Source organism: Gossypium hirsutum, chromosome A02 (genome assembly GCF_007990345.1).
Source record: "Gossypium hirsutum isolate 1008001.06 chromosome A02, Gossypium_hirsutum_v2.1, whole genome shotgun sequence".
NCBI lineage: Eukaryota > Viridiplantae > Streptophyta > Magnoliopsida > Malvales > Malvaceae > Gossypium > Gossypium hirsutum.
Genome location: NC_053425.1, coordinates 627,980 through 655,938, shown reverse-complemented (window position 1 = coordinate 655,938; position 27,959 = coordinate 627,980). Strand labels below are relative to the sequence as shown.

At 34.9% G+C, this 27,959-nt stretch overlaps 4 protein-coding genes across 5 annotated transcripts; 2 read left to right on the top strand and 2 right to left on the bottom strand.

The window, feature by feature from the left end:
• Positions 1-2: 2 nt before the first annotated feature.
• Positions 3-10,484, bottom strand: LOC107927348 (probable phosphoinositide phosphatase SAC9). The gene is made up of 13 exons (XM_016858412.2): positions 9,909-10,484; positions 9,225-9,823; positions 8,809-8,938; positions 6,936-8,152; positions 6,318-6,425; positions 6,025-6,195; positions 5,589-5,825; positions 5,065-5,466; positions 3,133-3,951; positions 2,820-3,017; positions 1,627-2,088; positions 1,314-1,544; positions 3-450 (listed from the first exon to the last, which is right to left on the bottom strand). The coding sequence occupies exons 1-13, from the start codon at positions 9,919-9,921 to the stop codon at positions 178-180; spliced, it is 4,860 nt and encodes a 1,619-aa protein (XP_016713901.2). The 5' UTR covers positions 9,922-10,484; the 3' UTR covers positions 3-177.
• A 1,343-nt stretch (positions 10,485-11,827) lies between these two features.
• LOC107927515 (splicing factor YJU2) lies at positions 11,828-15,675 on the bottom strand. The gene is made up of 8 exons (XM_016858602.2): positions 15,247-15,675; positions 14,716-14,865; positions 14,487-14,621; positions 14,110-14,175; positions 13,530-13,580; positions 13,327-13,434; positions 12,667-12,751; positions 11,828-12,156 (listed from the first exon to the last, which is right to left on the bottom strand). The coding sequence occupies exons 1-8, from the start codon at positions 15,442-15,444 to the stop codon at positions 11,984-11,986; spliced, it is 966 nt and encodes a 321-aa protein (XP_016714091.2). The 5' UTR covers positions 15,445-15,675; the 3' UTR covers positions 11,828-11,983.
• Positions 15,676-17,211: 1,536 nt separating this feature from the next.
• On the top strand, positions 17,212-19,482 carry LOC121203369 (putative disease resistance protein RGA3). The gene has a single exon (XM_041091471.1). The coding sequence runs from the start codon at positions 17,212-17,214 to the stop codon at positions 19,480-19,482; it is 2,271 nt and encodes a 756-aa protein (XP_040947405.1).
• A 29-nt stretch (positions 19,483-19,511) lies between these two features.
• LOC107927419 (protein SUPPRESSOR OF npr1-1, CONSTITUTIVE 1-like) lies at positions 19,512-26,328 on the top strand. 2 transcript variants are annotated; one of them, XM_041087774.1, is made up of 7 exons: positions 19,512-23,195; positions 23,518-24,095; positions 24,439-24,538; positions 24,628-24,883; positions 25,274-25,362; positions 25,454-25,524; positions 25,644-26,328. In XM_041087774.1, exon 1 carries the CDS (start codon positions 19,512-19,514, stop codon positions 22,968-22,970), a length of 3,459 nt encoding a protein of 1,152 aa, XP_040943708.1. In that variant the 3' UTR covers positions 22,971-23,195; positions 23,518-24,095; positions 24,439-24,538; positions 24,628-24,883; positions 25,274-25,362; positions 25,454-25,524; positions 25,644-26,328. The 2 variants fall into 2 exon arrangements, with proteins under 2 accessions (XP_040943708.1, XP_040943706.1); XM_041087772.1 differs by having other exon boundaries at positions 24,996-25,362.
• Positions 26,329-27,959: the final 1,631 nt, after the last annotated feature.

The window sequence follows — 27,959 nt, the reverse complement described above, 5'->3', positions numbered from 1 at the left end:
ATGCATAAAATTTCAAATAAATCCAACATATATATTATATCAATTAAAAATATTATATTTTAGTAAAAATCAAATTCTTGTATTAACCGATATAAATAGATACTTATCCATATGAACCGATACTTAACATACAAACTATAGAGTACAAACATATATAATCTAATACGTGTACATATTTTAGTAACGATACGTACCGGTATCGTAATGATTATATGAATAGTGATACAGCTTGATTTTGTTTGATAGAGATAAACTTGCAGGTGAAGCTCTAAAACCCGAACCATCCTGCTCCGTTGTATCGTCCACGAATGCCGACACATCTCCGACGAGTTTGAAACAGATTCTTCGAGTTTGTATTTGTTTAGGGAAATCAAAGAACATAGGTGTTCCTGGTTTGGTCTCTGGTAATCTATATTCCGCAATAGGTACCATGTTGGATCCTTTTCCTTCCTGCAAATATGTGGTAAGTTGTAGGAAATAGGGACAAACAAATAAAAGCAGGGTTAAGTTGAGATTGAATCTAATTGCTAGTGAATAGGAGGATTGTATTTTTGGAGAAATAACTTAATTGGTATTCTTATGATTTAAATTTTAATATTTGTAACTCTTTTTTTATATCGAAAATACGAATAACTTTTATTAATCCGCACAATGAAAATTTCCCAAGTTTAGTCAATGGGGCAACATTTGTAATAGGGCAGTCAATGACCTTAAGCACAGTTGAATAAATTAGTATTATTTCAGTCATAGGTCATGATATGAAACTATATCTCTATGATTAGAGATGACTGGAAATTGAGTATAGCTTTGATTTTTTGGACTGGACTGAGTCGGTATAGTTTTGTTTTTTTGGGACGAGTTCAAAATAGGTAAATTAATATTTAATTTCAGGTTGAGTCGAGGTCTCATATGTTGGGTTTATTACGACTGGGGCGGGCAAAAAGCTACCCAACCCGCCCCGTTACCGTCACAAAATTGGCTATGGGCTAAGAGTTAGAGTTAGCAAAGTCCAAGACTTATTGAAAGTTGAAGCTATTGTGACCTGCTAGATTCAGCTGCCAAGGAATCTTTCCATTGTCCGGTTTTCACTTTAGTGCATTCCTCTAGTAAAAAGAACGAGAATAAAGCTACGTTGGAAAAACCATGCCTAGTATATATCTCGATATGGGGTTTAGAGATAGAATCCTCCAAATACTCTCCAAATACATGAAAAACTTGAAAAGAATTGAACATACCATGTCGGACACATAGATCCATTCATCAATTTCCATGTAAAAATTTACAAGTACCATAAAGGTAGGTTTGAGAGATACCTGGATTGCAGATACTTGAATACATAAAACAGCTGGAGAGATATGCCTGTCCTCTAAGCTTGTTATTGATATATCCAAGATATCTGCATCTGAAGACAGTAAATGAGTAATTCGAGGCTTTATCGCATTGAAAGCATCCAGTTGGAATCCGGCAAGCAACGGTAAAGAAGGAGGCAGATACTGTTCTAAGACGAGATCATGGTACATTAGCCTCTCAGCCTCAATCGGAACCTAAAAGTGAACAAAGGATTAACAAAAGCAATGCACACACACACAGATATGAACTTAGAGATCACTAAAGCACAATTATTACCTTGAATCTTAACTGCGGAGTTTGGTTCAACCGGTTTATATAATTTATTTGATCAGTACTTTGTGATGATCTAAGTCCTATCTCTTCGTTTGCAGGGCTTCCAGCTATCACGATTCGTTTGGCATGAAGGCATGGATCCCGTGGCATTGCTGCTTCGAAAGATGAACGTCGAGTTTCTTGAGGAAAGGGAGTATCGTCTAGAGACAAGAGATTAATGTCTTTATCAAAATTCACGGAGCTTGAACCAGGCCGCAGAAGGGGAAGGCTTAGTGTTATTTGAACAATGCGGCATCTAACAGGATTTGTGAAAGGAAATTTTATATGCCGAGGCAGCTTATTGTCTCTACCGGACTTTTCAGGTCCGTAAAACTCCGGTGAAGAGCTGATCAGAGACTGGACATCCCATTTTCCTATAAAGGACCTTTCTTCCCTCTCAAGTTTCTTGCAGACCCTGATTTGCACCTATGGAATAATAGGAGAAATTGAACCAAAATCAATCGCTAGACAAGAGGAAAAGAAACTCAAGGTGTATGACACATTGAGAAATGAAACAAGATCGACGCATGTTTAAACGGAACAAAAAGAAATGACAGGGAATGACTGACCATAAAAGCATCAACCTCTATAGCACGAACACAACATGAATATACAAATGTGTTACTAAATTACTCAAACACAACATGAAAATACAAATGTGTTACTAAATTACTATCTTGCATTCCTTTATAAGAAAATTTTAGGGCAAAAATGATTTAGAATTTAATATTTGAGAATGAAAACAGCTTAAAGAAAGCATATCCAAGAATCATTCTAAGCCATGATAGCAATATCAAATTCATTTCTCAATTAGAGGTCTTTGGATTGGATATTAAAGAGGGGAATGGGGACTAATGGCCTTGGAGAGGGTTTATCGTATATTCCTATTGTAGCTCATTTCATATGTAATATAACAAAAACAAATAGATTCCTTGTTCATGTACTGTAACTAAAGCTCAACATTTCCACGTTAAAACATAACAGAGAAAAGGTACTAACTTAAGACGGCAACCAAAGTTCGACATTAGATCATAGATATTAATTTCAAGTTGCTTTTAAGAATTATACATGCACAATAAAGGGTTTATTATGGATAGGATACTACTAGACCATAGCCTTTAACAAGATAGAAGTATAGAAAGAGGAGTTACACTAACCATGGGAGCATCAGCTTCAGAATAACCACATTGACTTACAATCAATATGACTCCCTTGACATCTGAAAGTGTGTCAAGCACAATAACAAAATCAACAGAGGTAGTATTAAGGGGAGCCTTCCAATATGAATGCCATGATCCAGAATCCAGTGGAGTGAGTAATGACAAGAACGGTGCTGAATCTTTAGCTGTCTCAACCTACAGTTTTCTGGAAGTGGTTAGACCAAGCATGAAGCAACCTACAACTTATCCAGACATCACATCAATAGTAAAACAATGAACAAACATATCAAAGTAAAAGCCGAGGTTATACCGGGTGTAGAAAGCTGGCGAATGGGAACTCAGCAAGTGATTCCTCCCCAGAAAGTAATTGTTCCAAAACTTTAACTCCTTGCTGATTACGATAGGGATGACTTCTGTCAGGAAGGCCATCCAGGAATGAGGATCCCATTACCTCATCCAAAGCCATATTGGCTGCACTATTGGCACGGGCTCTTCTTCGTGAGCTAATCAACACCCTAACATAGTCCAAGGCCAATGCATCAAGAATTATCTTATGACAGCACTTCTTGCAAATAACAGTGTCCAGTATCACTGAATGATTTGCTGTACGATCAACTTGGCTACCATGACTTAACAAGCCATTACAATTTGTTTCTTCCAGGATATAATTTTGCAGAAGAAGGGCTCCTCCCCCTGCACAACAAACTCGACAAGCCTTTCTCCGACATTGAGAACACATGAAAACAGACTCTGAGCCTTCTTTATATGATACCATCAAGGATGAAGATATAGTTGCCTTAGTCTTAACACGCACTTCACACATCCTACGAGAACAGCTCTCGCCAATTCTGCTAATGTTCCAGAAATCTATAACATTATACTTGATCTTCCCAAGACCAATAGCGCCAATCGTCTTGTCCTCAAGAGCATTTTGTCCAAGCAATGCAAGGATATTTGCAACCTTGTATAATCTTCCCATGTACGATTCATCAAGCAAAATATTTGGATTTACGCTTGCCTGATCTGTTCCAATAGACAACAAAGCTCTATCTCTTTCAGCTGCAGAAAGATTAAGCTGGAGACGTTCAATTTCCAATTTCATTGCTTCAAGGAAGTGTAAGTTTCTTTCCTGCAAAATTGGATAAATTGAATGGCAAGTTTTATATTCAATCAGGTCGACGATTGGCACCTAAAAATTATATATTCGTCTATCTTAAGTGATCCAAATGATTATAATATGCATTATTTAATCCTCAAGATAAAAAAATACATGCATTCAGATCATGCAGCACTGAAAACGTTGAAAGCAATGTGGTACAATGAAATCCAAAAGTGGAAGAGGTGGAATATTCATAACATTTTGAACATTAATTTAGAAGAGATACTGCTATTGAGATAAGCAGGGAACTGAAGCCCCTAGATATATCATCTTTAGCCTCACAGCAATGTTCCTAGGAATTTATCTCATTTTTTGAGCTAGTTGGGTTATGCTTCAAACAAACAGGGAGCTCATTGCTAATTGCAGAAAGGAAAAGCTAAAAATGACTGTGACCAAAAAAAGAAGAAAGAAAAACTCAGCACATCTCTTGCAGAGTTGATGACGAGGAGATACAGTGGAATTTCAATTGAGCAGATCTTTCACATTGGAGACTAATTCTTGCTTAAGGGATTATTTTCAAGTTTAACTACTGATCATTTTACAGTATTTTTGGTTAAAAGTATTTTTTATCAGCAAAAGACTGTTTGGATGGGGAAAAGAGATGATCAGCCAAAATAGCAAAGTGACATCAAATAATGGAGTAGAGATCATTCCAAGTAAAAAATGTAAGAGGATTCAGAGAAGAAAAATTCAAAGCTGTATATCCTCACACTCCCTCATGTGCATGCATATAAATTGAAACAACAAACCATTGAGCAAATCTCTAATCAGAGATGACCTTCAATACAGATATGATAACTATGGGAATGTTATCCCATCATGTGCTTTCCATGACCAATTCTTATTTATCTTCTATTTGTGATATAGGATGTTGAATATATACAAATATTCATCTATAAACCCATTAATACAAAAGAGCAATCACTTCATCAAGAAACAGGAATGACCGAAGATAAAAAAAAGGTAAATAGAGACAAGAAGGAACCATAAGTAGCACTCAGTTGACTCAGTGAGGACCAATTTAGTGTTTCATAGGAAACATATGAGGTCAAGGAAACATACAAGCAACAAGTAGTCACATACCATATTTGGCCCAGCAAGGGATTTTAGGCAATTTAAGTACTTCTCGGAACCATTCTCTTGAGGCTTACTATCCTGGGATGTAGAGGATTTACAATCTGTTTCAGGACCATGACAGCCACCAACAAAAGCTTGGTCGAGATCTGTAACTGGATAAGTAACAGGTTCAGAGGACAGGTCACCAGGAGGTAAGAGGTCAAACCCTTTATAGGCAGCACCCTGCTTTGCTGATGCTGGCACAGCTTCATCGGATATACTAGTGCTAGAAAAGGGGTTTGTGTCAGAACCAGACAAAGAAGGATTGGTTTCCTTTTGATATTTCGTTGCAAGCTCAGTTAGTTTGGCCCCACGCCCTTCATTAGCAAACACTTCATTCCAGGGGAGAGAAACTCCAAGGATTTCTACCTACATGCAGATGCCACACAGTTCAGCAGGCACACGTTTATTATAATTGCACAATGAGATGCAGACTTAGAACAAAAGACATTAAGTACATCAAGCAACATATTTCTGAGGACTATTGTTACCTCACCAAGAGTTGTAGGACTTCCAGAAGCAGCAGGATAAAATGTAAGTGCCACTATACGGGTAAGAAAGTCCAAATCTCCCTCTAATTCCTCAAAATCATACAATAATGATAAAGATGTAGCTTCATTGGGAAGGTATGCACCAGCTCCAGTGACAGTCATGTCATCTGCACTAATTGGGCCTGTTAAGGGAATCAAAAGATTTGTCCCCTTTCCACACTGGGGTATGAAAGCCCCCTGTCAACACAGTCAAAAATAAGATTAGAACACTAGTTGAATTCAAATAAATCAGAAAGTATGAAAAAACCATGCTATTTTAGGGGAGGGAACTTTAGAGAAGTTTATATAAATTTCAAGGTAGACACTTTAAGCTACAATATGATAAGCCAAAGTAAGCTGGGCAATTCACAGAGGGCAACAATATAAGTGCACAAACCTCAACAACCAGTTTAAGCCCATCTAGGCTGCGCCCTGTTCTCACATCGACAGTTGAAGGATATGTTGAATCATTTGCACCATGGGAAACTGTGAGTAGCAGCTGACAGACATGGCAGGGTTCACAAAGATAGATAAAAACTTCAACAACATCAACGCCTTCAGGGCAAACCTGCAAATGCATTCCAACATAGAATAAAAACAACACAATAAAGAAGGGTATATCTCCCTGCAAATAACAATTGCTAAGTTGCATGGAATTTTCCTAGATGATGAAGAGGGAACTGTAAGTACCCAGATTAGATCCTTTTTCTTGAAACTCAGCAGACTATCTCCACCATTAGAGGTTTCAAACATGCCTCTGATTGGCTTAAGAAAGAAACCTGATGGACGAGAAAGTACCTGTGATGAACAGTATGATAATTAATGCGGGCTGATACAAATAAACAGCAAATCACCTGTGACTTTCTTTCCAAATCGAAAATTGTTTTAGACAAGAACAAAAACCCTTCATGATGAAACAAAATGTACACTTAAAACAAAATCAAAATCTCTAATAAGTTAAAACTAATATTCCAAGTTAAAAGGACGCACAAAGTAACTCCGAATACTAAATCCTTGTACTAACATATTGGCTTATTATCTTCTTATAACCAATTAGCACCAAAGTAGCTGACAAGATAGCAATGAGTTTGGTTCAGAAATAGAGTTTAGTATCCAAGGCCATTTTCAATTTTTTTGAAAAATTCCTTTTACCTATATAAGGTCAAGCTAAATATATAATAAAGAAAAGGCATATGAAGTAAAAGAAAAACCAAACATGTACTGCAATCCCAGGACAGTACAAGGCTATCATCATGGTCAGATTGTAACAATAACCTGAAAATCCAGACATGCACTAGAATTACCTACTTGCAAAGGTTGAATTGGAACAGATGGAAGATGCTTGAAAAGCCTTATTCCAAGGAACATCTCTAACTGCTTTTGACGCGAACTATCCACAACAGCATTTTTATATCTCCTTTGAAGAGTGATTTTCATATTTTGTGCAGCGGAAAACTGCTTGAATTTTCCTGCTTCTTCATTGAATATGTTTAGAATATGGCTATGCATGGCTTTGGAACCTGTATATAGTGTTGCATGGATATCACCATTAAGCAGGAAAAGATCTGCTAGCTGAGATACAGGTGATAGAATTGTTGATCTCTTGAACTTGTCAAATGTCATTTCAAATCTCTTCCATGGTTTATCTGGACATGGATGATTCCACGTTGTGGTCCTCGTATTGTGATCAACATAGTAAGTTTTCCCTGTTGTTGCATCAGATCGTTCCTCCCAACCACGTGGGAGTGGTGCAGTATAGCCATCATAGTTCTTAACTGACTGGTATCCATATGCCGAATCATTATCAAGAGATAACTGTAGCCGCTGACACTGCTCCACAAACACTTGCAGTGCCCCGAAGTAACTAGCAGCATTGGTTCTATCCAAAGAATCTGCACAATTGAAACGAAATACACCATTTTGATGGTATCTTAAGCAGAAAGCCCCTTCAAAGTCATCATTGTAGATGATTTCACCTCTGCAATCCTTAAGGTGCTGTCGTGATGGCAAATAATCACCTTCAGAAATGCCTATAGCCAGTGTGGGCGCCTTTAAGAGTTTCCATAATTCTTCAATTGTTTGTTGTTCACCTTGTAACTTTATCCGAGCATGCCAATCATAATTCATCAAATGAATTCGGGTACAAGGAAGTCTGCCAGTGGATTTAATATGGTTCAATGATTCCTCAAAATGCTGAACTAAAATGCGTTCAGACTTTCCTTCACCATTTCGAAGCAAGTTGATACATGTAATTGGAACAAAAGCCTTTTTGCTCTGATTTTCCTCAGTATCACCATCTAAGGTACGAGTATCATATCGTTTACTTAATCTTTGAAAATACTGTAGACTTCCTTTATAAGGATGCCGATCTGAAACATATATTTCAGCTTCAGCAGCAGTGATCTTTAGTTCTGCACCCCACCAGATCGGAATTGTGCCCCGTCGCCAAGTGTATGTGTTAAAAGGTACACTCTGATCAGTCCTTTTAGGCACCCATACAAGTTGTACACACTCTATTTCATTCCCTATGAATGTGAACATTCTTGATAAGTTACAAGTAAAACATGCAATAACAAATTGTGATGAAAATTTATGATAAAGTTAGCAATGCAAAATGAAATGAAAAACAAGTTAATTTAAACAAAAATAAAGAAACTTAGATCTACATGACATGACATGACATAAAATACAAATCCTGAGTTATACGAGATGCAGTCGGATGGAGACACTAGAATAGAAGGTTTACCTTCAGGTTATACACATCTTGAACTCATTTTTTTGTTTCCATTCCAGTTGCTCAAAATAGCTTACATAGATCAGGGGTATTGTCATTAAGAGATTGCAAAACCAGTTATGTTGCATAAAGCTGAAAACATTTACAAATCAAGCTCTAACAAAAGGTGCCATGCCACATCTCATGCATGCTACTTATGTGGATAAACTAATCATCATTGTAACCCAAAGAAACAATATAGCTATGCACTGTAAGCTATTGTCAATCTCCTCCTAGTTTGAAATACAAAAAGCTGACCGAAAAGGAAAAAGAGAGCAGTTACAATAAGAGAATGCTTTGATTAACCTAGCTAACTATTTGTATAAAAGAAAAAAAAAATTCCTCCTGATAACCAACGACTGGAAAGGTTCTAAGAGAATGGATCTGTTTTAAGACAGATTATCTTACCCGTGCTGAAACATGAATTTATACCCCTAGCCAAGTATCGAGTACCGGGATGCAGCCTGCTTCGACGAGCTATGAGAGCAACAACACCTACCTGACCTGAACTACCAAAAATTCGACTTTCTGCAAAACCCTATACATTAATATAAAGTAAGAAGTATCAAAATATCAAGTAAATCTAATACATCATAGCATTGTGTCGTAAACAATGATAAACCATTATTAAAGTAGTAGATTAGGCAGAGAATGTAAGAAAAGACAAGTTAAACTATCCAAACACAGGTTACAAGGACTAAAAGGGGAGTGTAAACAACTAGAGATGAGAAAAAAACTTTAAAAGGATTTTAGGACATAGTCATAAGCTTGTAACTTCTTAAGAAAACTAGCATTAAAATAAAGATACGAGTATGAAGCAAAACCTGTAGAAGAATAACACAGTGCTGCTTCAACCCAGTGTTTTTAAAAGGCATTGAAAGCCATCCATTCCAAACAAATTCATGATCAGGACTAAGCACAGGCATCCGACTTGGAAAAGGTCGAGTAAGATCTCTTGTCTCACAAAAGTAGTGCTTCCCATCAATGTCTAGCTCAGTCAATTCTTGTATATTCTTTACTTCCCCTCTACCCTGGGGTTGAGGATTATGAAGTGGTATTTTGATCCATTGACTCTCTATGACTGTAAACGCACATCCCCCGCCAGGCAAAGAGGGAATGGTATCAGCTAATCTTGTAGCAACAAGAAGTAACCCATAACTTCCCAAAGCAGCATAGCCCAATATTGCCTTGGCATGGATTTTACTCTTACATAACCAGGGTGATCCATTGGTAAGATAATCTAAAGCTTTTTTCTCTGACTTAAAAACATCTAAGCCAAATTTCCCATGATAACGAAGCACCCCAGTTGTTGGATCAACATAAATCACCTGAGTGTCAATCCTAGTAGACAAGCTAACAACAATATAAACTTCACCAGGATCCACCCCAACCACAACAACTGATGTGTTTCTTGAACCACCGACTACAAGTAAAAATAAACACAATCAACTAAACCAATCACTAATAACACGATTAAATCAGCGCAATAAATACATAAATGTTATCACCTGGTGATTCCATGAGTTCTTAAAATGAAACTACTAGCTTAAAACTTCCCGAAAATCCACAATTTTTAGTATCCATAAAGCAGAAATTCAATAGCCTGCTCAAAACCACACTAAGCCACAAATTATAAAAAAGAAAAAAAATTCAAATTCTCTACTTTTCTCTTATTTACGTGAACAAATTGTGGAACTCTGTCAAATAACCAATAAATCCATCAAAATGCAAAATCAATTACAACGATCAATAAATTGATTAAATATAAAGAATAAATAAATTCACTAAATCAAGATCACAAGATTCAGAATTTCTCAATCCTAACATCAAAAGCATGCCAAAAAAAAAACGAAAAAAAATGAGATTAAGAAACAAGGAAATACTTGAGCTAAAACTAAGACCGCTTGATTCATGTTCTTCTATAACAATCTCAAATCAAAGAATGCATTGACAATAAAAATTATGCAATAAAATTACTTCTCATAATTAATGAAATATAAAATTAAAATTTGAAAAGTAAAAGATGAACTTAGCGGAAAGTTAGAGCATCCAGCATCGCAGAGAAAAAAGCGCGGGGAAAATAAAAAAATGCCGGAGAAATGTTTAAACAGTAACCAATAAAGAATTAAAGATTCTCTGCGGTCGTATGTAGAAACATTTAGTCTTATCCAATAATACATAGCCATGATGTATTTACCCTGTTTTTATTTGGTTTAAATTATGTTATTAATCCTTATATTATGTGTAAATTATAGATTTTGTTTTTATATTTTTGTTGAGTCCATTTTAACCCTCTATACATTTCGAGTTCTAAAATTTCAGTGTCAACAAAACAATAATTGTTGATTTATTATTTTCAAAGAATTCATTAAATTTTATTATTTTCAAATTTTAATACAACATACATGTTATTATAAATGAAATGTCATGTCAACATACTATTTTTATTTATTATTATGCACAAAAAAAATTAATAAATTTAATAGCTATTATTTAAGTCTAAGATTAAATTTTCAAAAAATTGAAAAGTATAGAAATTAAAAATAATTCAATTAAAGACTATGAATTAAATTTATAACTTTTCAAGTTTAATAATAAAATTCAACTAAGTAAATTTAACTGTTATTATTTAGATTAGGATTGAAATTTCAAAATTATAAAAATAAACTGAAAATTTATAACATAAAATGACATTTAAGCTAAATTTAGCTTTCAATATTTTAAAAAGAGACGAATTTAATCATCAATATTCCAAAAAGAGTCAAATTATTTTTTTAATGGAAATACAGAATAAAGCATCACAAATTTTAAACATGACAACTTACACAACAATCCACGCGTACTTTAAGCTTTCCTTTTTGAATTTTTATAAACTCTATATAATTTTTTATTTTAAAATGTTTTATAATTTTTAAATTAATTGTCTATATGGTATATAAAATAATGTCGTATCAAAATGAAATATACATATACTATTAAACAATTTGTCACACCAACATCGTTAAAAGATAATATTTTAGTCAACATTTTTAATAAAAATAACAATTTAACTTTTTTTAGATAATTAATAACCAAAATTTAGCTCTTAAAAAGAATAAAAATCAAAATAACAACTGATATTAAACAATGAGAGCTAAAATTTTCACTATACCATTAATTTTTTTTATGATTCTTTTCCATTACAAGCTTTCTAGATTATCATTTCTATAAATTATAAAAATAAATTATTTTTTCTTTTTTGAAGTTGTATATCTTTATAAATTCCATTTTGTTTTTATATCTTATTCAAATGCTCAATTCATTGTCACAAAAATATAAAGTAGCACCAATCATCATCACCTTCACCATAGTTTTGGTACTAAGACAGGAGACCAGTTCTTGTCTCATTAGCAACTTTTTAAATTGTAATTTATTTGAAGTTGTATCATCTTTCTAAATTTCATTTTGTTTTTATATCTTCTTCAAATGCTCAAATCATTGTCCCGTTTCCATGTTTGGTAAATGGTAGAAAAATATAAAAAGTACTCGGACTTGGGAAATCAGGTTTTTAAATTACAAGAATATTGACTAAAATAAAGTAGCACTAATCATCATCACTTTCACCATAGCTTTGGCACAAGGATAGGAGACCGTTGCTTGTGTCATTACCAACTTTTTCTTCTTCTTTCTTCTCAGGTTTCTTCTTCACAACCGAGATTATCACCGACGACTTGAATGGAGCTTTAACTTGACAACTCCCCGAGCCACTTGAACCTTCTGTTAATGAATCATATTCGCAATACAAAATCAATATATATCAATTCAAACAAGTCAAAAACATCAGCCAGTCAATCATTTCCAAAATTTTATTTCAAGGATCTTTGAACCCTTACAGATACATACTATGGTGCGTGATAGCAGGCGTGGACAGCAAGATTGACAGAAAGCACTAATGAGGCAGTGAAGCCTTGGTGCTAACGTATTTTAGCAGGGTGTCGTTTCAAATAAATGCAGTGATATTTGAATCGACCAGAGTACCGGTCCAGAGAAAGGTTTCGAACTAGTGCGGACCAGTTGAACCAGCTAAAAAACCAGTTGAACTGTATTTTTTTAATTTTTGATTTAATGATTTTTAATCAGACTGGTCAGACCCACAAACAAATGACCTGACCAGTTCGACCCCCAGTCCGATTCTAAAATCATTGATAAAATGTTTAGTTTTCTTTACAATTCCGGTGTTATGGAATGTATGAAAAAAAATGAATTGGTGATGAATACTGCAAATACCTTTACTGCTGGAATAATCAGGCAAACTAGCTTTTGTCAAAGCATCTGTAGGGTTACTTGAAGATTCTTCCGACACCTTTCTCCTCTGCAAACCATACACACCAAAGCATGAGTTCACGGATTCAATAATGGCAATTTTATTTTCAACAATTGAGGTAAAAAAAAAAGAAAAACACAGCAAATCCCAGTTCTACAAACATAAATCGTTATCATGTGAAACTTTGCATTGAGGCAGGTCAAACTGGTATATTCTCGAACAAGCCTATTCCATTTTGAAACTAAAACTGAAAGTTCAAGCACATCCATCTTTTCATGAGATAATAATTCATTCGGACAGCTTGGTTTCCTCCATATGGTTTCCTCTATATTAAACCGACTCTCAATTGCTCCTATAGTTGCTGATTTCAACAACTCAAAGTAAACATTGTATTTTGGATCTTGACCCTTCACGTATAGTAAAACATTAAACATATCTGACACTTGACCCTCTTAGTCTATGCAATATTGTTAACCCTTTACCCACCTTAGAAAATATTGTTCCATCTTCAATATTACATGAAAACTATTATTCTAAGGATAATTTACTTAAAACTTGTATGCATTTAAAAGTTTTTACCATGAGCATAGGATGTGTTTATTAACTAAATTCACACCATATACCTTTAAGCCATCATTTGAGGTTTCACCATTGCCACTCAATAAACGGGTCAGATCCTCATCATCGTTGAAAACATCATCCGAAATCCTTCGAACAAATTCCTTCGGCTTCTGCATTAAAGATGACACCAATGTTAGAAACATGCCCACCTAGAACAAGGAGCAATCACAACTGGTGTTACTAAAAGCAATACACCGATTCTAACCTGGAAAATCGATTTAATGAGGGCTTCATCTTCTTCTTCTATTTTCTTTTCCTGTTAGCATTATAACTTTGTAGTCAGAATAACAAGAGAGAAGAAATATAAGCATGTTAAGCAACATGATTACTACTTATCACTTCAATCCACATTTGTCTGTATTCGTACTCATCCCCCTCTCACATCAAGTATTAAGGTAAATAATGCAAGCATTCATAAAGATTCTAATATCAGAGTTTAGATTTAAGAGAAATTCCGTTCATTAAGCATAATTCAAGAAGACTATCTTAATAAAACTTGATATGATAAAATTAAGCTGGCATATTTCAGGAGAAAGATTTATCCATAGAAAGCAAATTCAACTTTTTCCCCTATTTTCTAGGATTATGTATAATTAAAGAAATGCAGCATAAAAGTGTTCTCAGCGAAACCATAAATTCCATTCAGGATTCGCAATTGCAACCAAAGATGCACCTTTGATTTAGAGGAAATTGGAAATTTTCAAATAGAATACAAACGAAACACAATGAGATTTCTATTCAAAGAAGCCGCTTAAGCTATTAAGAAATAAGTAGAAGTATCTTACCTTTTCTGCAGCAGTGCGTTGCAAGGCCTCCAGCATTGAATCTACGCTCACCGTAGCATGTCTGGACTGCAATATAAGATAGTAAGATAGACTACCATTAGCATCAGAGAAAAGAAAATTGTACCTATTCCCATTTTGATAGACAAATGTCTAACGGTAGACCCATTAACACACATTATTCTGGTCTTATCAATCGAAACTCAACATGTGCTCTTCCTAGCTTCAGATTCTAAAAATAAAAGACTCAAAAATCTGGTTCATTTGACATCCACAACAATCAAAACCAAGGTAAAAACTTTATTATTTTCTTTTTATGACAGTAATGTTGCAGTTATCTCCTGCATATTAAACAAAAGTCAGTTTAAGTGTTTAGCTACCTTCATAGACTTCATTTCATCAAGCGCAGCAAGGATATCCATCTCTCTTTTTGAATCCAACGTTCTGTTCTCCAAAGATTTCATCGCATCCCCCATTTCTTCAGATTCCCTTTTCTGTCTCTCTTTCTCCGCTTCCTAACAAAAGGAAAGATGAAAGAATATTATTATACATATCCAGCAATGTTAAAAGAACTATAGCTACATTTAGCTTGATACACAAAGCTCTCACCTCATCTTCAGCACGCCAAGGTTCAAAATTTCTTGTTGCACCCGATTCAACAACATAATCTGAATTTTGTGGATCAGTCTTTATCGTCATCTCCGCAGAGCACTTGGTGCATTTGAAATAAAACCTAAATATTTGGATTCCCAAATATGTCTGCAAATAAGAAAAAAAGTAACTAAATGCACTAACTACAGCATTTAACTACGTTATTTGGACTAAGTGCAAGTATAGTACAAGGCATATGAAAGTTCCTTTTTACAATAAAATGCAAGATTTTACTTTCATATATAACAATGAGTTTACAATTAGTATTGCATTATAATTGTTTGCTCATCTTTCAACCAATTAGCATGATTTTAATTACTATTACATTATAATAACCAAACATAATCTCACAAAAGCATAAAATAGCTTCTAATTATTGCTGCTTCTACGTATTTTTTCTTAAATTTAAAATTAGAATGAAAAAAAAAACCTAATATTACTAAACAAATAAACCGAAGCTAAAGTGTAAAAAGAAAGCTCAAAACAAACCTCGCCGATAACATCTTCTTTGCGTGAATTGAACTTGGTGCCTTTATAAATATAGTTTCCACAGGTATTACAACGTATGCTCATCGGAAGCATCATACGGACCTTCATCTGTTGATTCTTCGGTCGCCGAACCCTCGGAAGCTTTGACGGATCGAAGTCCGGCGGGTAATATTTGTTCAGTACTTTTCTTTCTCCCATCTTTGAAGATCAAAAAGATTTTCTATCGGGATCTCAAATCAAAATATAGCAGAGCGATGCAGAGGCGGAGGTAGAGCCGAAGATTACTAAAAATCTTATAAATAAAAAGTAGAAATTCAATCTTCAAATCAAATTTAGGGTTTTCAGAATAGAAAGAAGAGAAAATAGGGGAGGGGAGGGGAGGGGAGGACGATAAATATTTTTTGTCGATTGGTATAATATATATTTATTTGGATAAAATCTTATACGAATATGATTTAGATATATTATTATTAGTTAAATTCTATTATTAGTCCCTGTACTTTATAAAAGTTATGGATTTAATCTATAAACTTTAATTTCGTCATTTTTAGTGCATGTACTTTTTGAATTTTAAAATTTAAGTGCTTAGTAAAATGATAACTATTAAATTTATTAAGTTTTGTTATTTCCAAAATCTAATTAGTCAAAATTATTATCATATGTGTAATTTAGGTTACTTGTTATTTTTAGATATTACTCACTAAAAACCTAATTAATGAATTAATCACTGTAATTTCTATTAATGTTGAAATTTCAAATTTTAAAAAGTATCAGGACTTAAAATGGTTCAAATGGAGAAAGCGGACTAAGTTTACAACTGTATGCATAGTGCAAAATTAGTAATTGAATTTAACCAATCGAATTTAACTACTATTTCATTGTGCGAAAAATATAGGGACTAAACCAACCAATTTGAAAAGTAAAGGGATTAAAATTGATCAAATTAAAGTCCATGAACTAAGTTTCACAACTTTCACAAAGTATAGGGACTAATATCACAATTTAACCACAAATATTTAAATAATTATTATATATATTAATTTTTATTACAATAAAAATTTATTAAATAATATTGGAATTAAGTTTATAATATTTTAGGGTAAACTACACAAAGGTCACTAAATTATTAGTAAATTACGTTCTAGTCACTCAACTTCAAAAAGTTATAAAATGATCACTAAAATATTATTTAAGTCATTAAATTGTTAAAATCATTATTCTGTGGAGTTCTCTGTTCACACCGGCTATACCAATAAAAAAAATCTCATTCCCCTTTTCTACAATTCATTTTTTTCATGAAATAACATTGAATGTCATAAATATGCAAACCAAAATTCAAACAACTTTCTTCTAATACTCGTCGATAGTTATTGATCCATTGTGTCGATCATCGGACCACCACTTGAAATTTGCTGACTGAACTTTTAATAAAAAGAAGATAACTTAATGACTTAATTAAAAACTTTTAAATAGTTAAATGACTTAAATGAAAACTTTCAAATAGTTTCATAGTCTATTTAGAACTTATTAAAATTCAATGGACAAAACTGACACTTAATAATAGTATAATGATTCTGAGTGTAATTTACCCTATCCAAAATTGCTTAAATAATAGTTTAATGGTCTCTTGTAATTCTCGTCAGTGGGGGCAGCTGATAGTTTAATGCTCATTGACCATGCAATCTGCATTTACCAAAAGCAATTCATCTTCAAATCTCTCCTGCATTTCGTTTCCTTGACTCGGTATGATCTTTCACCCATTTCAATTATCTGTTGCTTTTCGTTTATAAATGTTCTTCGCTTCTTTGATATAGAGTTAAGAGCTTTCCCTAACATTTCAAGCTTTTTATTTTTGAAGCAAAGATGGCTGAAGCTTTCGTTAGTGCTGTTGTGGGAGAAGTGGCGTCAAAAGCGGCGTCAGTTGCGGTTGAGATGATAAGCCTTGGATGAGGCTTCAAGGATGAGATGCAGAGGCTTGGTAACTCACTAGAAATGATTGGAGCTTTCTTGCGAGATGCAGAGGGAAACCAAAAGCAAATGAACTCAGTGAAGCTTTGGTTGAAGAGGCTCAGAGATGTTGCTTATGGGGCTAATGAGGTCCTGGATGAGATTGCTTATGAGTTTCTCAGAAGGAAAGTGGAGATTGGGGATCAGATGTGGAGAAAGGTACGAGACACTCCATCTACTGTCACATTTCAGCACAACATGGCTAATAAAGTTAAGGACATCCTAAATTCCTTGGACGACCTTAACAAAATAGCCAAAGACTATGGTCTCCAACAGTTAGCCATAGATCAAAGAATTTTTATTCCATCAAATGTGGAGACAGTCTCCTTTCTGGATGACTCAAACATTGTTGGAAGGAAAAATGATGTCTCAAAAGTTGTTGACATGTTAGTCAGTCCCCGAGAAGACCGAACTGTCTCTGTTGTGCCTATAGTTGGAATGGCGGGTATCGGGAAAACTACTTTAGCAAGGCTAGTTTACCATGATGTGGATGTGGAAAGGCGTTTTCATGTAAGATTTTGGGTATGTGTTTCGGATGATTTCAATGTGAAAAGAATTTTAAGAGAAATGCTGGAGCATGATATGAATTATCAGCAGACCTCGATACCTCAAAACTTGAATGCTTTAACGGAAAAACTGAAGGGGAAGATTGAGCAGGCCAAAAGGGGAAATGAACAGATCAAATATCTTCTTGTACTTGATGATGTGTGGAATGTTGAACAATGGGATGAAATAATGTGGTGTTTGGAAGAGGTTAATAAGAATCGGGGGAATAAAGTTATTGTAACAACCCGCATTGAAGATGTGGCATTAAAAGTGGAAACACTTCCTAATCAAAGGCATCAGCCTGGAAAATTAAAAGATGAGGAGTGCTGGTCCATAATTAAAGAAAAAGCATGTGGAGACTCCCCAATATCTCAAAGCTTAGTGTTAATTGGCGAGGAAATTGCTAAACAATGTCATGGTGTGCCTTTAGCAGCAAAAGTTATTGGAGGGACAATGCGCAAAATTGAAAGGAGTCGGGCTGCATGGTTGAAAATTCAAAAAAGTGATGTATGGGATTCGGTTTATAGTGTGCTGAGGTTAAGTTTGGATCACTTGTCGTCTCCATGTTTGAAGAAGTGTTTTGCATACTGCGCCATGTTTCCTAAAGATTTTTGCTTTAGAAAGGAGCAATTAATCCAACTCTGGATGGCTGAAGGATTTCTTGGTGGTTCTAAAGAAATGATGGATACTGGTAACAGATATTTCCATGAATTGTTATCAAATTCCTTATTCCAAGATGAGGGGAAGGACAGGTGCGGAAATATTTTGACGTGCAAGATGCATGACTTGGTGCATGATCTGGCTTTGTCTGTCTCAAAGTTTGAGACTTTGATTTTCCAAGAAAATTCCAGTTGCAGCACGGATGAAGTTCCTCATATTCGGCATCTCAGTATTGGTTATGATGGGGAATCCTTACCAATAATTTTAACAGCTGTTGCTCCAAAATTGCACTCTTTGTTCTCAGAGATTGATGTGTTCAAGAAATTGTCAAGAACCTTCACAAGCTTACGAGTCCTGAAATTTTCCGGTGCTGATATTCTTGAATTGCCTGCTTCCCTCGGCGAATTGAAGCACTTGAGGTATATGGACATCTCGAAGACTTCTATCAAAGTGCTGCCTCAATCCATAACCAAACTTTACATGTTACAAACATTAAGGTTCATGGGTTGTAGGGAGCTCGCATTTCCAGATGGATTGAGAAATTTGTTAAGCTTGAAGCACATCCATTTTGACCAGCGAAGTTCTCAACCAATTGAGCTTCGACACCTAATTTCTCTCCAAACATTGCCAATGTTTTTTGTTAGGGATAACGAACTTCATCTTGATGCTCTAGAATGCCTCAACGAACTTGGTGGACAATTGAAGATATGCGATCTTCAAAGTGTTAGAGACAAGGAAGAGGCTCGCAAAGCAAATCTACGGCTTAAAACAAAATTGTGCAAGGTAATATTTGAATGGACAAATTTTAGCAATGATACCTGTGAGGAAGTGCTGGAAGGTCTCCAACCCCACTCAGGTTTGCAAAGCTTAATTGTTTGGAATTATGGAGGAGAAAAGCTCCCATCTTGGATGTCAAGACCTGTTCATGGTTCTAATATTGGTTCACTGATTCTTGACAATTTGATGGAGTTGGTATTAGCAATTGCATCAATTGTAAGAGTCTTCCACCATTGGGCCAACTGAACAGTCTCAAATTTCTTGCACTTAGGAATATGGAGAAGGTGAAATGCATCGGTAATGAGTTTTATTGCGATGGAAGTAATCAAGGTCAGAAGGAGGTGTTTCCTGCATTAAAAACATTCATCCTATGGCGACTGGAAAATCTGAAACAATGGACAGCAACGGCAGCAGCAATCATGTTTCCTTGCTTAGAAGAGTTGTTTGTTTCTAGCTGCCGCTTATTGAAAAGTGTTCCCCTGACGGGACAATGTTTATCTCTTAAAAAGCTCTGTGTTGAGGATTGTTCACGATTAAGCAGTATAGGGGATGGACTAGCTGCTTCCACGCTTCTTGAGGAACTAACTATAGTGAAGTGTCCAAATTTGTGCTCAATTCCAAATTTAAATGGGTTTTCCGCTCTTCGAAGTGTCTATGTTTCTGATTGCGGAATCATGGAAATTATTCCAATAGCAGGAATATGTTCATCTCTTAAAGAATTTTGCATTTCTAAGTGCAATAGATTAAGCAAGATTGGAGAGGGGTTGTCTACATTCACTAGTCTTGAAGAATTAAAGCTAAGTGGTTGTGCTAAATTAAGTTCCATTCCAGATTTGGAAGAATTTTCCTCTCTCCGAATTTTAGATATATCAGACTGCGAGGAACTGGAAACTATTCCGATAAGAGAAAGATGTTCATCTCTTGAAAAGCTTCAAGTTTCCTCGTGTCCAAAATTATGCAAGATAGGAGACTGGTTGTCTACCTCCACTAATCTTGAAGAATTAAAGCTAAGTGCTTGTGCTAATTTAAGTTCCATTCCAGATTTGGAAGGATTTTCCTCTCTCCGAATTTTAGATATATCAGACTGCTACAAACTGGAAACTATTCCGATAAGGGAAAGATGTTCATCTCTTGAAAAGCTTCACGTTTCCTCGTGTCCAAAATTAAGCAAGATAGGAGACTGGTTGTCTACCTGCACTAGTCTTGAAGAATTAAAGCTAAATGATTGTGCTTATTTAAGTGCCATTCCAGATTTGGAAGGATTTTCCTCCCTCCGAATTTTAGATATATCAGACTGCCACGAACTGGAAACTGTTCCGATAAGAGGAAGATGTTCATCTCTTGAAAAGCTTCACGTTTCCTCGTGTCCAAAATTAAGCAAGATAGGAGACTGGTTGTCTACCTGCACTAGTCTTGAAGAATTAAAGCTAAATGATTGTGCTTATTTAAGTGCCATTCCAGATTTGGAAGGATTTTCCTCCCTCCGAATTTTAGATATATCAGACTGCCACGAACTGGAAACTGTTCCGATAAGAGGAAGATGTTCATCTCTTGAAAAGCTTCACGTTTCCTCGTGTCCAAAATTAAGCAAGATAGGAGACGGGTTGTCTACCTCCACTAGTCTTGAAGAATTAAAGCTAAATGATTGTGCTGATTTAAGTTCCATTCCAGATTTGGAAGGATTTTCCTCTCTCCGAATTTTAGATATATCAGACTGCCGCGAACTGGAAACCATTCCGATAAGAGGAAGATGTTCATCTCTTGAAAAGCTTCACGTTTCCTCGTGTCCAAAATTAAGCAAGATAGGAGACTGGTTGTCTACGTCCACTAGTCTTGAAGAATTAAAGCTAAGTGGTTGTGCTAATTTAAGTTTCATTCCAGATTTGGAAGGATTTTCCTCTCTCCAAATTTTAGATATATCAGACTGCCACGAACTGGAAACTGTTCCGATAAGAGGAAGATGTTTATCTCTTGAAAAGCTTCACATTTCCTCCTGTCAAAATATCATCAAGATAGAAGACTGGTTGTCTACCGCCACTTGTCTTGAAGAATTGAAGTTAAGCAATTTTCCTAATTTAAGTTCCATTCTAGATTTTGAAGGGTTTTCCTCTCTTCGAATTTTAGATATATCAGACTGCCATGAACTGGAAATTGACTGGTTGTTTACCTCCACTAATATTGAAGAATTGAAGTTAAGCAATTGTCCTAATTTAAGTTCCATTCCAAATTTGGAAGGACTTTCCTCTCTTCGAATTTTAGATATATCAGACTGCCAAGAACTGGAAACTGTTCCGATTAGAGGAAGATGTTCATCTCTTGAAAAGCTTCACGTTTCCTCGTGTCCAAAATTAAGCAAGATAGGAGACTGGTTGTCTACCTCCACTTGTCTTAAAGAATTGAAGTTAAGCAATTTTCCTAATTTAAGTTTCATTCCAGATTTGGAAGGATTTTCCTCTCTTCGAATTTTAGATATATCTATCTGCAACAATCTGGAAATTGTTCCAATAGGAGGACAATGTTCATCTCTTGAAAAGCTTCACATTTCCTCATGTCAAAAATTAAGCAAGATAGGAGATGTGTTGTCTACCTCCACTAGTCTTGAAGAATTAAAGCTAAGTGATTGTGCTAATTTAAGTCCCATTCCAGATTTAGAAGGATTTTTCTTTCTCCAAATTTTAGATATATCATACTGCCACGAACTGGAAACTGTTCCGATAGGAAGATGTTTATCTATTGAGAAGCTTCTCATTTCCTGGTGTCCTAAATTAAGCAAGATAGGAGACGGGTTGTCTACCGCCCCTTGCCTCAAAGAGTTAAAGCTATCCCATTGTGGTAACTTAAATTCCATTCCAGATTTAGGACGATTTTCCTCTCTTCATATTTTAAATATATCAAACTGCAACAATCTGGAAATTGTTCGAATAACAGAAAGGAACTCAGATCTCGAAGTGCTTGAAATTATTGTATGTAAAAAATTAAGCCAAATAGGAGATGGACTGCTTACCTTCACTCGTCTCAGAAAATTGAGGATAGTGAACTGCCCGAATTTGAGGTCCATTCCAAGAATGCATAACGGTTCTCTCGCTTCTCTCGCCGAATTAGACTTCACTGGTGTAGGCGAAGGCTTAATTCGTCTGTTACCAGATTTGCGGCAATCCAACGCTTGCCTTCACAATCTGACACTATCTGATTTGCCTGATCTAAGATCGATTCCAGAAAGTCTGGGGGACATGCGTTTTCTTTATCATTTAACAATCAAAAGGTGTCCAACTTTGAGGAGCATTCCAAATGACCTCCTTGGCAGCCTTAATTTCTTGAGAAGGTTAGATATTGGTGGTTTCTCAGAAGAGCTAGAAGAATTCCCAGGTATGGATTTCATCCAACGTCTCAGACTTCAAGAATTGCGTTTGCTTGGATGGGAAAAGCTAAGTTCTCTTCCTTACCAACTCCAACACCTCACTGCCCTTGAAGAACTGGAGATACAGAGGTTTCACGGCATAGAAGCCTTGCCTGATTGGTTGGGAAACCTCTCCTCTGTAAAGTGTCGCAGAATGGTTTCATGTGATAAGCTCATGTATCTGCCTTCTGAACATGTTATGCGAAGCCTCTCCAAATTAACAACATTTATAATTTCAGCGTGTCCTCAATTAGAGGCAAGATGTTCCAAGGAAAGTGGCCTTGAGTGGTCCAAGATTTCCCACATTTGTAGAACCTCAATTATATGCAAGCGGTAAGTTCAATATCTGAAACCAAAACACCTGTACTTTTTGCGTTTGATAAAAGAATGTCATTTTTCTCTAAATTCTTATAATTATTCTCCTTGTTCTTTTCCTCCTAAACTCTTTTGTCTAGTTTCAAACCAAAATTTCATTTTTTTTGCGGCATTTTCGCCAGACCTTTACAAGATTTGGATGGATATGAAGACTTATCGTCTCAGAAGTAAATATATAGATAGAAAAGTAAGTTCTTTTTTTATTCCCCATTTCTTTTCAATGCAATTTACATCAGTTCATTCTTCCTGTGATTATCTTTGCATTTTAGTAGACAACCTTTTAATTTTGCTTTGATAAACATTTCATGGATATGAGAAGTCCCTTTGTGTATATAGTCATTTTGGCAATTCTTTTAAGTATTTGGTCGATTTCTCCATTTAGACAAGATATTTCCCTTCAACTCGGTAGGCTTATTTATTTATTTATTCTTTTTTAAAAATAAGAGGTTAATTGTTCACAAATTTGATTGATTAATCCATATGACAGATTTTTTGGCTTAATTTTGCAGGATTCACTAATTAGCTTGTACAGCTCAAAGACTCATCAGTCATAGAGAGAACGTAGAAACTAAATTTATCCACCGAAAAGTAAGTCCTGGTCACAATTTCTTCTCCATGAAATTGATGACACTTGTGCAATTTATTAACTTTTAATTTTGCTTTGATGAAGACTACTTAAAAATTTATTTTCAAATTTTAACAAACTATATAATTGAACATTCTTTGTGTTTTGACCACTTATTTTACCTTTGCTTATGAAGTCTTTGGTTTTGCAACTTATCTGAAGCATTAAGGATTACTACGTATAAAGCTCTAGTCACATCTGTGAGGTATTCATTATCGTTCTTGTCTTCTTGAAGCCCATTCTTAGTTTGCTTCCAATGGAAGTTATGGTACTACCAACCTTGTTCCATTTTTACCCAAATCAGCAGTTCTTGACAACATATCACGTACTTGTTCATTGCAGCCAGCCTATCTTGCCGCTTTACCTCCGTTCTCTCTGTTTTCCAGAAGGCATCAACTATTATAGTAGGTCAACTAAACAAGAATACTGCTTATGAATGTTTTTCAAAACTCAACTCACTAGGTAATTATCATTGTTTTATGCATTTTGATCACTTATTTTAACTTGCTTGTAATGTCTTTGGTCATGCAACATTTGCTAAATATATCTCCTACTTGTCTGAAGCATCAAGGATTACGAATAAGGGTTCTCATGAGAGCCAACTGGAATTTAGCTTTGTTCCTGAATCCCATTCTTGTTTAGCTCCTGATGGAAGCACTTAGGATAGCCACCCATTATGGTACCAACCTTGTTACATGTTTCTCCAAGTCAGCTGTCCTTGACAAACATATCATATGCTTGTTCATCATATCTTGCTGCTTTACCACCGTTCTCTTTCTTAACCTAGCCTTTTGCATTTTGGCAGGCAAAGTGTCTCCCTGCAGAGAAGTGGTGTTACTTAAGATCATAGAGGAAGTCTCTTGCAAGAATCTTCAATATGAGAGATCCAGGCATGCTTCAGACAGGTCAGTGATGAGTGATTACCAACTTAAGTTTTAATCTGAGGATTAAACTTTTTTTCTCTTCGTAAAGATTTATGATTTTGCTTTATCAGATGAGCTAGTGAGGTAAAAGGCCTCAGCCAAGACTGGAGAGGCCCAGCACCATACATGGGGTATTGGAAAAGGTCATACACCGTACATGAATGGTGTGACTACTTGATGCTATTGAGCTGTGTTTGATTGCAGTCACAGAAAAGGTCCAAGTCAGCTGTGACTACATGTACAGATTTAGTTTTGCTGTACATAAAATGTTTCTGACAGATTAGCCGGGCAAAAGCTGCATTTTTCCAAAAGGCATCAACTATTATAGTAAGTCAACTAAACAGGAAGACTGCTTACGAAAAATTTTCAAATATCAACTCACTAGGTAATTATCATTGTTTATGCATTTTGACCACTTCTTTTGCCTTGGTGTCTTCAGTCATGCAACATCACCCAAGTGTTTTTCCTACTTGTCTGAAGCATCAAGGATTGTGAATAAGGTTTCTCGTGATATCCGACCAGAATTTAGTTCTGTTCCTGAAAGCCATTCTTGTTTTGCTCCTGACGGAAGCACTTACAATTGCCACCCCGTTATGGAACTAACCTTGACTACCAAATCACCAGTCCTTGACAACATATTGTATGCTTGTTCATTGCAGCATCTTGCCACTTTACCACCATTCTCTTTCTTAACCTATGTCTTTTGCATTTTTGCAGGCAAAGTGTCTCCCTGTAGAGAAGTGGTGTTACTTAAGGTCATAGAGGAAGTCTCTTTGGTATGAAATATCTCGACATGCTTCACATAGGTCAGTGATAAAACAACTAAAATTCAAATCCAAGGGTAAAAATTTTTTCTTCATGTAAAGATTTATGATTGTGCTTTATCTGATGGGGTAGTAAGCTAGAAGGCCTTAGCCATGACCGGAGAGGACCAGCACCAGATTTGATTTGAAAAGCTATTCACAAAGGTACTTTTCCCTCGTAGAATTTCTAGGAGCTAAAACTTATTGAGTTCACCAATTGGATTGCCTTGGAAATAAAGATAGTAACTTGGTTTATCATAAATACTGTGTTTGGATTTTATCAGGAAAAGGAGCTAGCATCTGTGTATCTAGCTAAGTTGAAGATTTGAGCTTCCATGTATTTATATCAAAGAGAGCTTGTTAGTGCCGATTATAATTGTCAGCTTCAACGCTGGTACGTCAGTGCAGACTTTACATGCGAGAATCAAGCCAAGTAAAGATTGTTTCAATACAATCAAAGTTCTGTTAAATAGAAGATTTGATCTTCAAGGAATTTGATGACAGTAAGATGTTTTTAGTGGGATTAGTGAATGTCATTGATTGTACTTGAAAGCCCCTTTTATGCATATATAGTGAACGACTAGTGTAGGTTAATTTTAGAAATTGGAGAGCATTTTATTTGTTAAATCAGTAACTACTTTTTTAGTGCAAAACTGTAAGTAAACTGAATTGTGTTCATCGGTTTGGATCTAAGCTTTGAAGGGGAAAAGATTTAGAGGGAGAGTTATTTAGTTAGAAGTATAGGACTGAAGCTGTAACTTGCTGAGTGAGTTGCCCCTGAATAACGCTCCGCAGTCGTAGGAAATTTCCGAACTTCTTTAGCCCTTTTAAGACTGAATTCTTTCTCGAAAATACCGGAGAAATGTTTAAACAGTGACCAATAATGAATTAAAGATTCTCTGCGGTCGTATGCAGGAACTTTTATGAGACTTATCCAGTGATACATCGCCATGATGTATTTAACCTGTTTTTATTTGGTTTAAATTGTGCTATTAGTCTTTATATTATCCGTAAATTATAGTTATGTTTTGAGTTGTAAAATTTCGGTATTATTGCACATGGAATTATATGTCAACTTATCATTTTCATTTATTACTCAAAAAAAAAGAGTAATTAATACATTTAATAGATCTTGTTTACACCAAGATTAAATTTTTGAAAAATTGAAAAGTAAAAAAAATTAAAAATATCCAAATGAAAAATATGAATTGAATTTATAACTTTACGCATAATGCAAGTTTAATAATAAAAATGCAAGTTTAATAATAAAACTCAACCAAGTAAATTTAACTGTTACTATTTAAATTAGGATCGAAATTTCAATATTTGAAAAGTAACAAATAACTAATAAATAAATTTACCTTTTATTTTTGCTTAATGATAAATTTAGCACTTAATATTTATATTTTTTTATCAATATAACAACTTGCAAGACAATCTACACTTACTTCAAGCTCTTTTTTTTTTGTGCTCTTCATAATTTTTATAATCTTAATTTTTTATTATTTTTAAATTATTTGTCAACATAGTATATATAAAATAAATAATTTGTTCAATATGAAATATACATTGACTATCATACTAATTGTCACGCCAACATCATCAAAAAATAATATTTTAATTAACATTTTTAATAAAAGTGACAATTCAACTCTTTTTAAAAGATTAATGGTTAAATTTAACTAAAAAAATCAAATTAATAATATATACAAACATTAAAACAAGACAATACAAGAATATTCACCAAAATAAAGTACCACAACTTATAATCACTTTCATCGTAGTTTTGGCACAAAGATAGGAGACCAGTGCTTGTATCATCATCAACTTTTTCTTCTTTCTCTGGTTTCTTCTTCACAACCGAGATTATCACCGATAACTTGAATGGACGACTCCCCGAACCACTTGGGCCTTCTTTTAACGAACAAATACGTTCATTATCATATTCGTAATACAAAATCAATATATATTAATTCAAAAAAGTTATAAACATTAGTCAGTCAGTCATTTCCAAAATTTTATTTCAAGGATTTTTGAATCTTTTCAGATACATACTATGATAGATTTTGCAAATATTTGGATTGAAAATCAGTAATTCACTTACAGTCAACAACAGAGATGGTGTTATAACAAGCGTTAGGTGGATAGCAAGATTGACAGAAAGCACTGATGAGACAGTGAAGCCTTGGTCCTCACGTATTTTAGTAAGGTGTTGTTTTAAATAAAACGCAGTGATATTTAAATAGTTCCAGATAATGAATTTGAACCAAATAGATCGAGAATTAATGCGGACCAGTTTTTTGTTATATATGAAAAAAATGAATTGGTAATGAATACTGCAAATACCTTTACTTCTGGAATCATCAGGTAAACTAGCTTTTGTCAAAGCATCTGTAGGGTTCTTCTGACACCTTTCTCCTCTGCACACCAAAGCATGAGTTAAGGGATTCAATAATGGCGATTTTATTTTTCAACAATTGAGGTGAAAAAAAGGAAAAATACAGCAAGTCCCACTTTTACAAACATAAATTGATATCATGTGGAACCTCGCATTGATGCAGGTCAAGCTGACTACCCAATGGTATATTCTCGAACAAGCC

Bases quoted from the DNA above. Each gene is read 5' to 3' on its own strand.
- LOC107927515 (XM_016858602.2), bottom strand. From the start codon at position 15,444: ATGGGAGAAAGAAAAGTACTGAACAAATATTACCCGCCGGACTTCGAT. The intron at 14,622-14,715 runs GTGAGAGCTTTG...TCCTTTTGTTAG, and splicing joins CTTGGCGTGCTGAAGATGAG to GAAGCGGAGAAAGAGAGACA. The intron at 12,752-13,326 runs GTATATGGTGTG...TATGGTTTGCAG, and splicing joins CCTCAAATGATGGCTTAAAG to AGGAGAAAGGTGTCGGAAGA.
- LOC107927419 (XM_041087774.1), top strand. From the start codon at position 19,512: ATGGAGAAGGTGAAATGCATCGGTAATGAGTTTTATTGCGATGGAAGT.
- LOC107927348 (XM_016858412.2), bottom strand. The intron at 5,826-6,024 runs GTTTGTGCACTT...CTGTGTTGACAG, and splicing joins GGCTTAAACTGGTTGTTGAG to GGGGCTTTCATACCCCAGTG. The intron at 3,018-3,132 runs GTATAACCTCGG...AGAAAACTGTAG, and splicing joins TCGCCAGCTTTCTACACCCG to GTTGAGACAGCTAAAGATTC.
- LOC121203369 (XM_041091471.1), top strand. From the start codon at position 17,212: ATGCAGAGGCTTGGTAACTCACTAGAAATGATTGGAGCTTTCTTGCGA.